The 10,097-nt window shown below is 43.8% G+C and overlaps 1 protein-coding gene across 1 annotated transcript; it reads right to left on the bottom strand.

The window, feature by feature from the left end:
* Nucleotides 1-822: 822 nt before the first annotated feature.
* LOC120639925 lies at nucleotides 823-3,471 on the bottom strand. The gene is made up of 4 exons (XM_039915842.1): nucleotides 3,445-3,471; nucleotides 1,982-2,452; nucleotides 1,797-1,892; nucleotides 823-1,531 (listed from the first exon to the last, which is right to left on the bottom strand). The coding sequence occupies exons 1-4, from the start codon at nucleotides 3,469-3,471 to the stop codon at nucleotides 1,412-1,414; spliced, it is 714 nt and encodes a 237-aa protein (XP_039771776.1). The 3' UTR covers nucleotides 823-1,411.
* Between the last annotated feature and the right edge of the window lie 6,626 nt (nucleotides 3,472-10,097).

A 10,097-nucleotide genomic window follows, 5' to 3' on the forward strand; every position in this document is an offset into this window, starting at 1 on the left:
AACAAAGCACTACATAACATAATGAAATGTGTGTGTAAGAGAAAAATATATACTGTACCATTTTCTTTCATTCGAATTGAGTCTTGAAGCTTTTTCATGGAAGAGATATGTTCACGTGGTTTTGAGAGAATATCTAAACTACAGTTTTTGGCCAGACTGCAGTTTACATAACAATAAAATCTGTGTAACCAAACGATCAAAAGTGTTCAAGACCAATGTCACACCCGGTTTTTAAAAGAAAACCGAATGCATAACTATATATATGTCAAGATCAAGTTTCATATATATAGCGACGTCATAATAGAATAATGAACAACAATATCACATAAAAGAGACTTACAACGAATAAAAGTCTATCAGAGATACACAGCTTTATCCTGGAAACGACGGCACCACACTTCACAGGCAATCGACCGGGGGTTGCGTGCACCTAGAACTCAGCAACATCTTCAGTTTTATTGCAACTTTCTCCTCTGAGCAGTGTGGTTATAGTAAGGGTGAGCACATATCGTACTCAGCAAGTATATTAGAAAAATAAATGACATGCAAGGCTTAAGCAAGGATATAGGCTGGCTGGATAAAGCGTAAGCATTTTAATTAATAGTTGAATATTAACAACATATTTACTAAGCTATGATTTGATCCAACCCGCATTTATGAAAAAGAAATATATGTCTGAAAATAAATAGCTTGGAACAATTAATAACTGAATTAATCAATGATTTCCATTAAGTAGACATGTGAGGGTCCGAGCCGCTTTTGACCGTGAGCACGACTGATATATAAATTTTCACTCTGCAGAGGTTGCACACTTTACCCACAAGTCGCGTAAAAGTTCCAAAGAGATTTAAACCCAACCACGCATGTGCTGATTAGGCACAATACCACACTTCCTTAGGTATGGCTGCGTAGGGATGCTACGAGGCTTTTACAAAGACTCCCTAACAAGTAGTAGCCCGCTAAAGTTTCAGCCGCTAGGCGAGTGCACCCTCCCCCAAAGCGAGTGTACCCCGTAGGCGTAGCAACCCCTTTGGCAGGCCGAGTACCCCTCTTAAACCTAGTCCCCCCTCTTGCGCCTTTCGGTAAGCTACTAGCATGCTAGAGAAATCTAATTAATCAACCAAGAACAGAGCCATGTAGTCCTTATGGTTGCGCTGTTTTCCCGGGTGGTCGCTCCATGGTTGATTCGAATCAAGTTCACAAATTCATCATATTGTTCCAAAAGAGTATAGAATATAGAATCATGTCTCAAGTAGCATTATTGTAAACCACCCATAATCATTGTTCAGCAACTAAGCAAACTACCCAAAAGATTTTAATAAAAGAACCCGGCTATTCAACGACAAAGATAATCAAATAGGACAATAGGTACCCATCAATATTAATGCATGCAAGCTTAAAATAAATGTTATTAGGACAGAAATATGATCAAGGAATATACTTGCCTTAAATCCAGATAATAACTGCTAAGAGCCTTCAACTCTTGCTCTTGCAACTCTTCATCTTCAGAGCTCTCGAACTGCGTTCCTTTCTACTCACAATAAGCATTGGCACAAACATACAAGAAATAAGCAAACAAGCACAACTAAGCAAACAGCACTAAACAGAAGAAAAACATCAAAAGAACACAGTCGAACCTACGATCGCGAGAGCGCAAGAAAAGCTTAAAACAAAGCTACAGTTGAAAAGATAGAGCTAACGGAAGATTTATGTTAAAACAAAAATAAACTATAAGCTGAATTTATTTTGAAACAAAAACTATGATACAACAACTCTAACTTGCGGCAGGGAGTTACCGAAGCAGCCGGAATCTCGCCGGGAAGGAGGCGCCGCTGGTCTGCTCGGAGACGGCGGCGGCGATCTGCACATAACCGTGGCTTCCGGTGACGATCCTTGTGGTGCAGGAAGGGCACGAGAGGAGGCAAATAAGGAAATTAAAGAGAGAAGAAGGAAATCAAGGAAAAGCTGTCGAGGTACTCACACATAGCCGGAAACGAGTGAGATGAGACGTTATGCAGGACGCTTGTGCTCGTGATTTCCCAGGGCCATGACAGCAGGCGAAGCGTAGGGCTCGGGCAGGAGGCCAGATCGCTGCAGACCTGGGCGATCGGCTCCAGCATGCAGTAGCACTGCGCCTGGAAGTCAGCGTTCTGCGCGAGATTGGTTGGGAGCGGATGCGCGCAGGGGGCAGCGCGCACAGCTGCAGCAGAAACGGCGCAGGGTCTTGGCTTCGTGCTCCTGCAATTCGACGAGAAGAAGGGGGCACAAGGTGCTCGTGATGTTCCTGGTGGCGGCACTCCAAGAAGGGCGGCGCAGGGGCCTTCCAGCGGCGCTGGGAAAGGTGGAGGGCAAGCAGGGAGTCGCAGGCACGCGAGACGAACCAGGGGCGGCGGCGCTCTGCTCTTCGAGATACTGGCGGCGGCGCAGGGCTACGCGAGAAGGGGGCGTGCGACTACAGGGGCGTGAGCAAGGCTGGGCGCTTGGCCCTTTTTTTTTTTGCACGTGTGTGTGGCAAGGGAAGGTGCTCGTGTAGGGCTTGGACTCGGCCTTAAGTCCAGGTTGGACATGCGACAAGGAATATGGCTGATCGGCAAACTTCTTGAAACTGGGATGAATATTTTGAACGAGGGCTTAAAGGAGAAACGGGCCGACAAGGTTAAATTTGCTGTTCGACATTATGGACCGAATTGAAAGTAAGACAGACTGAAATAAACAGCGTTGGGTTGGGTCGAGATTGATTTGGGTTGACGGGTAGAATTTGGGTCACGGAGAAAGTGTATAGAGAGAGGTAAGACAGACTGAAATAAAGATCGTTGGGTATAGGATTTAGAGATCATCGGAGCTGACGGTGATGACAAAACAGTATCACCAGAAAATACCGAAATCGAAATAAGATTTCATTTCGAGCGTGATCAATGTGAAAGATTAGAGAATAAGGAACTCGATGGGACAAAGCAAGTTGAATCCAGAAAGAAAAGGGAAAGGATTTTAGTCGTTTAGAATATATTTTCAAGCATAAAATAAATCTAGAGAAGTCCAGATAAATCTTTTAATCTATGAAAAATATATCCTGAAAATTCCAAGAAAAATCCTGGAGATAGTTTGGGACACGAGAAGTCCAAATAAAATACTTGAATCTCGTGAAAAAGATTCTAGAACTTTCTATTAAATGAATTTAGCTCTATAGAAAATGAGAATAATTTCCAAAAAAAATCTGAAAAATTCTCGAAATATGCAGAAGATGGATAATTATATCTAAAATTTTATTCACATCCCAAAATTGAAATTTTGAGGTGTGACAGAACTACCCCTTAAACAGAATCTCGTCCCGAGATTCGCAAAGTCTAAGGGTAAGCTGAAAGATCAGGATAAAGGGATTTTAATGAGAAGGAAAACACGACTGCGGTAGAGAGAAAGATTTGGCTTCAAGTCTTCTGTACTTGCCTTTCCTTCAGAACGATATGGCGGCATTGATAGAATAACGGAGGGATGGACAATGTCATTGCAGGCACAAGTCCCGCAAGACATCACCAGCAATTATTACAAGAAGTCAGATCAAGCAAACACAACAACAAGCATATCAAGCATCCTAAACTAGAGTTAGTCACACAAACACACAAATGAAGCTAACATTGTTATTAACACTATAGGGAGTCCTCCTAAGCAGGGGCTATCTCTTCAAGCTTCGACATTCTTGACAAGTGCATCTTCGATTCTTCTTTCTCGGGCGTAGTGATGTTCTATGCTTTGTAGTCTTCAACTCCTTAAGCTTACTACTCCTCACAATGAACTCGTAGCTTCATTCTTTAATTGAGTTGGGGAGCCCGTAGGTAAGGTGGCATGGTATGGACCATCTAATTATTTTGAACGAGCAGAAAAAGAGTACAGAAGGTATTTTGGAGTCTCTTAATCAAGGGAAAGAATCCAAAGTGATAAAGAAGAGGTACAATGGGAAAGATGGATATAGTGAAAATAATATCAAGAGGACCTAGGCTTACAAAGACAAGTTGGAAATAAATACATCAAGGAGTAAGGGTAAGAAATATCACCAACAAATCAAAAGGAGGTTAGATGCATCGAGATAGAAGAAAATTATTCATCAAAGGAGATGCATGAGCGATATCAAGAAGTCATCAAGGACAGAAAAGAAAACAAAAGATAGGCAAGGATTTGGGGTCTAACAATTGCAAAACAAGAATGGCGCAAATGAAAAAAATCAAGTGGGAAGGGTGAGTTATCAATGAGGAGTAAAAAAAAAATCATCAAGGAGTGGAACAATTAATAACTGAATTAATCAATGATTTCCATTAAGTAGACATGTGAGGGTCCGAGCCGCTCTTGACTATGAGTACGACTGATATATCAGTTTTCACTCTACAGAGGTTGCACACTTTACACACAAGTCGCGTAAAAGTTCCAAAGAGCTTTAAACCCAACCACACATGTGCTGATCAGGCACAATACCACACTTATTTAGGTATGGCTGCATAGGGACGCTACGAGGCCTTTACAAAGATTCTCTAACAAGTTGTAGCTCGCTAAGGTTTCAGCCGCTAGGCGAGTGCACCCTTCCCCAAAGCGAGTGTACACCGTAGGCGTACCAACCCCTTTGGCAAGCCGAGTACCCCTCTTAAATCTAGTCCCCTCTCTTGCGTCTTTCGGTAAGCTACTAGCAGGCTAGAGAAATCTAATTAATCAGCCAAAACCAGAGCCATGTAGTCCTTGTGGTTGCGCTGTTTTCCCGGGTGGTCGCTTCATAGTTGATTTTAATCAATTTCATAAATTCATCATATTGTTCCAAAAGAGTATAGAATATATAATCATGTCTCAAGTAGCATTATTATAAACCACCCATAATCATTGTTCAGCAACTAAGCAAACTACCCAAAAGATTTTAATAAAAGAACCCGGCTATTCAAGGACAAAGATAATCAAATAGGACAATAGGTACCCATCAATATTAATGCATGCAAACTTAAAATAAATGTTATTAGGATAGAAATATGATCAAGGAATATCGTCTAGCTGTTCAGATTACTTTAATTAGCTTTATCTTGTTGAAATAGATGATAGACTGTTCTACAGCCTGTTGTATCTTAATCTTGGTTGCTTTCAAGTGCCACTAGAATCAAGTTCTGCTTTGATTAGATTTATCGGCTGGTGAAGTTCAGATTAACCTCTTGCTGGTATTATTTCTATATTGCAACTTTCGGATGCATCGCTAGCTGTCGTTTCATATAGAAAATACTGATAGTTATGTTAGTCGAAGTTTTATTGGTTTATGGCTCTACTCGTAGTGGATCAAGAGCTCAACGGCGCTCTATTTCCTATCGGATTTCTAGCCGATAGCTTTCGAGCTTTATTGTTATCAACTGGATAGATCTGTTCGGATAGCCGATGAACTGCTTATGTTCATCAGGATGCTGGAATTGGCCTCATGGATGATTATTCGTTTATTGCGCTTTATATGGCTACATCATCATCGCTGCCGTGCCAGGATCACTTCGGCCTGATCGGCCGATTGCTTTTGACTTCAGAAGAATCATCTTCACCTTGTCAGTTGAATGGTCAAACTGACTAGCACGCCATAGCACACCACACGCGCCGATCTGGGTTCGGTACGATAAAGCAAAGTAGATCTCCCCGGTCCTAGTGTACGTGGAACGCTGATATCCGTCCGGCGGGATTTTTGCGTCAACACATGGAAGGGCTCATCCAGCAAGGCAGAGATGAGGCAATGAAAGAAGTTATCATGGGGACGATACAAGAAGCTTTCACGAGCACCGACCCCATGATGGTGGAGCTAAGGACGGAGATGTTCATCCGGGCTAGCTTGCTGCCACAAGAGCAGATGTCGTAGGGTACCTCACAACCCCAAAGGTACCCAGCCGATGAGATCACGGAGCCAACACTTGGCATGCTACAGGTGCCAACACTTGGCATGCTACAGGTGCCCTCAGGCACGACGGGGAGGAAGAAGACTATGGCGCAGGGATTCGTACAGCCACCCGACCCTGAAGCCAGGTACCAGGGAAAGCCAATCCCGCCCGAGTATGCCTTGGTGGACATGGCATGGACGGCCGATGACTTTCGACAGTGATGAACTTGACTTTCCCACTGAAGAAGGAGCCACAATCATCGGCAGTGCTATCGGCTCTCGCGTGCTATGGAACAAGGCAGATATTGTCTTGGAAAAGCAGAAGCTGGCGTCAATAGCCTCGCAACTGTTGTTGTCTCCTCCGGGTGGCCCAAGTGACGACGACAACGACAACGATGGTGATGACAATGACGGTGATGGCAATAGCAATGCTGGCGCCCACGGCTACAGTCCTGGACATAGCCCGCCCCCTCCCAACACGAGCAAACCAGAAGGAGGTACAGGGGGTACAACAGGTAATGAAACCCTACCTCCAAGTAGCGGTCCAACGGGCACAAGGCAATGTCCTCCTATGCCTAAGAAGCCTCTAGCGCAAGATGAGGACAAACCCGCCCACCTCACTATCGAGGAATGGGCGGCGTTCAACATAGCAGAAGAGTTCAAGTCGTCAACGACGTTCAAAAGGTCTATATGCTAATAATGGCAACCCCACGTGGTCAATAGAGATGATGCTAACTGACTTTTCCACTCCTCCTTGTCTAAATTACAGGCCGCGAACACCACCATCAGTCTGGCCCCTTACTCCGGATTGCCCCAACATCTTCGAGAATGGCAAGTTCATATTGCCCTCGGGCCAACTGGTCTAGGACGAGCCGTGAGAGGTCTGGAGGTTCCATCTCTGGTACATGCATGCTACTCAATTAGGAATGAAGGATTTCATTGTCAGGGCCCCCCAAGGAGTACTTCCACTTTGAAGATGATTGTTTATTCACCGTTGAATTCCACGACATGCATAGGCTGCTACGGCGCAAGGACCTCGACATCGCACAAGTCACCCTTTTTGCACTGTAAGTGATTATTGCATCGCTGAAGATATGCTCATTACGATCAAACTAACAATGCCATGACAACGACTTGTGCTTACAGGATGCAATCATATGTATGCAAGGAACTAGGGGAAAATATTATCTACCTATCTCCTATGCATATTACCCAAAGGGCCATTATTGGGTACGATGTATCGACACACACCCTAGCCAGGTGGATTTGGACAAGCTGCAAAGAATCAAAGTCCTAGCTAGAATGCAAAGCGAGATCAAGTACAGAAAAGGACAGTACATCTTACAAGCCATGAAGAAGATCCAGGGAAATGGGTGTATCCTTGCCGCACACCAATTCAAGCGGTTCAACGAAGAAGAAGGTAAATTTGAGATACTTACCCTAGCTAGTTGGTTCTCCCACTATTCATACTCAAGGACGAGCATTCGTTCAAGCATGGGGGGATGACTGGGTAAGTATTCTATGTTATCAAAAGTTCTAAGGAGCAAAAAGAAAGAAAAAAAGAAAGAAAGAAAGAGAAAAATAAAAAATAAAAATGGAGAAAAAAAGAAAAATGAAAGAAAAAAATAGAAGAATAAAATGCTCCTTAGCTCTTTTTGGCTTCATTAATTTTCCAAGTTACTTTGAAGAATTATTCCATACTCAAATCTTCCAAACATGTGCAATCCAATAATGAGAACATCATTTGTGTCTCGGGATCATCCATTTGCCACTTACACATGTCCACCTATCTAAATGTGTGTGTTTCATCTTCCTCCCTCTCCAACATTATTTTACAATGACCTTTTGTAAGGATCACCGGGTGTCCGACCCTAGAGGGGGAGGGGGTGAATAGGGTCGCTAATCGCTTTCTATCCTAGGGCTCAATCTATTTGCATGAGATAAACCGTCTTCACTATCGGAGCTTCTCACCAAGAGGGGTCTCCTTCCCCGCACAAAGTGTCGTTGCCTCTCCACACCAAGTCGGAGGGTCACACGACGAGTACACAAGATGCTTGCCGCAGCAAGACTTTCACTCAAGCTAGTTCTCTCAAGAACTAGGCCTAATCAAGTACTAAGTACTCTAACAAGTGTGCTTAAGCCTATATGATGTACAATGAAGCTCTAAGGTGGTTGGAGATGTTCTTCAAGTGTAGCAGGCTTCAGCAACTCAAGCACACACCAAATGAGGCATGGGGTGGGATATATATAGCCCAACCCTCCAAACCTAGCCGTTAAGAAAAGCTGACAAATTTCCTTAGCGCCGGTTAATCCGACGCTCAGGAAAATCGTCATCGCCGGTTTAACCGGTGAGTGCATTTTCCCAGCAACTAGCCGTTACTGCTCCAACGGCTACTTGATCAATTGCACCGACGCTCTTGAATTCATCGTCGGTTTAACCGGTGTATGTAAGCTCAGAAAACCCCCAAAAATGGAGTCTCTGGACAACTGCACCGACACTTGCCATCAGGCATCGTCGGTTCAACCGACGCTAAACCCTAGGCTCCTCTTCTGGGTCCATTGCACCGACACCATCATTTTTCGCATCGTCGGTTCATCCAGTGCACTCTGCTGACTGAGTCTTCTCTGAACTCATTGCACCGGTGTATGAAATTTGCCTCACGTCGGTTTAACCGGTGAGTGCAAATTACCTCTGTCTTGGTCCTTTCGACCTGATTTCTTCGGGGTTTTGTATCTTTTCATCCCTTGGACCTATAAGCCTGATAATGATCATCTTAACACATATATTAGTCCAAGTGTTGTGTGTGTCATCAATCGCCAAAACATTATATTGAAATATGGCATGAGAGGCAATTTTCGCTACACCTTTTTGACAGGTCTCGGTAATTCCATTAGATCTCTCTTAGTTTGATAATATTTCAAGTATAATATTTTGCTAGGATTGTTTTTACCTACCAAGCTCCACATAAGCCTTCCACTTTTATATATGAGTAGAATAGGTTGAAGACAATCTAATGTAGGCTTTAGCGACTTGATGAGATGAGTGTTTCCATGATCTTTTGCAAGAGAACCTCATTTATGTTTGATATGCATTCTTTTGAAAACTCTTCACGATGAAACAAGGTAAAGATTTGAAGTTCGCTTAAGTTTGAGAGCATGGCATTTATTTATTATTGTGGCTTGTTCTTTAATTGCTAGTCAATCTTCCATAATGAAAAAGTAGCCGGTCACAACATGAACTTAAATGCTAAATACTTGAGAGAGCAATATGCCTTGTTATGTATGACTAAGTACGGAGAAGACATTGAGGGGCAACGCTGATTTCTTTATAAGCAAAGCTCCTGGACTTACTCGAGGACGAGCAAGGTTTAAGCATGGGGGGAATGTTGGCGCTCCTTAAGTACCCATTTTATCCCTTGTTTATCCTTGATAATGGAATGAATTTAATATTAAAATCACTAATTGTCCTAACCCCGGCCTAATTATTGGTCATTTTCACATTTGCACATATATTTTGGAGAAACTTCATTTTTGCAGGTTTTTGGCCTATTTTGGAGCATGAAATGACGAGGCCTGTGATCGAGCGCTAACACGGAGAAAGACGAAGGCCAGAGCCCAAAGAAAGGACCAAAGCCCATGTTGATTCGAAGCCCATTCATGCACATCCATCCTCCAAGAGAGCCCAAAGGACCAAGTCCACGAAGATGAGATCAAGATACTTCAGGATTAAGCAAAGCAAATGAAGATTTAAGGAAGGATTCCCTATCCTATCTTTTCCTCGAAGATATCTCCAAGATAACGACGTCCAAAGGGGTGCAATTGTGAAGGACATAAACTCTAAAAGATGCGAGGAGTCTACACGTGAAAGATGAGACCGAGGCGGACCCGAAAGAGGGTAGGCCGGACGGCCTAGGCCTATGAGCCAGCCGGCCTAGCCCATTTCCGAGGCGGTTTGGCCTCCCCTTCGACCGGTGGCTTCCTCGACTCATAAATAGCTCGTACCTTATTCAACTCGCGGCATCCATCCACCCAGAACTCGACGAAAACCTAGGGCCAAGACCGGAGGGAGACGACGGCCGCCGTAAGTCTTCGAAGTTGTCTAGGAGATGGCTTAGGCCACCCCTAGCCGCCATGGCCTCCTTGCGTGGTTGTGCCATGGCGGAGTTCATGAGCTAGTTGGATTCATCGATGGTGTGCACACGGCGGTGATGATCTAAAC

The sequence above is a fragment of the Panicum virgatum genome, chromosome 7K (assembly GCF_016808335.1).
Source record: "Panicum virgatum strain AP13 chromosome 7K, P.virgatum_v5, whole genome shotgun sequence".
NCBI lineage: Eukaryota > Viridiplantae > Streptophyta > Magnoliopsida > Poales > Poaceae > Panicum > Panicum virgatum.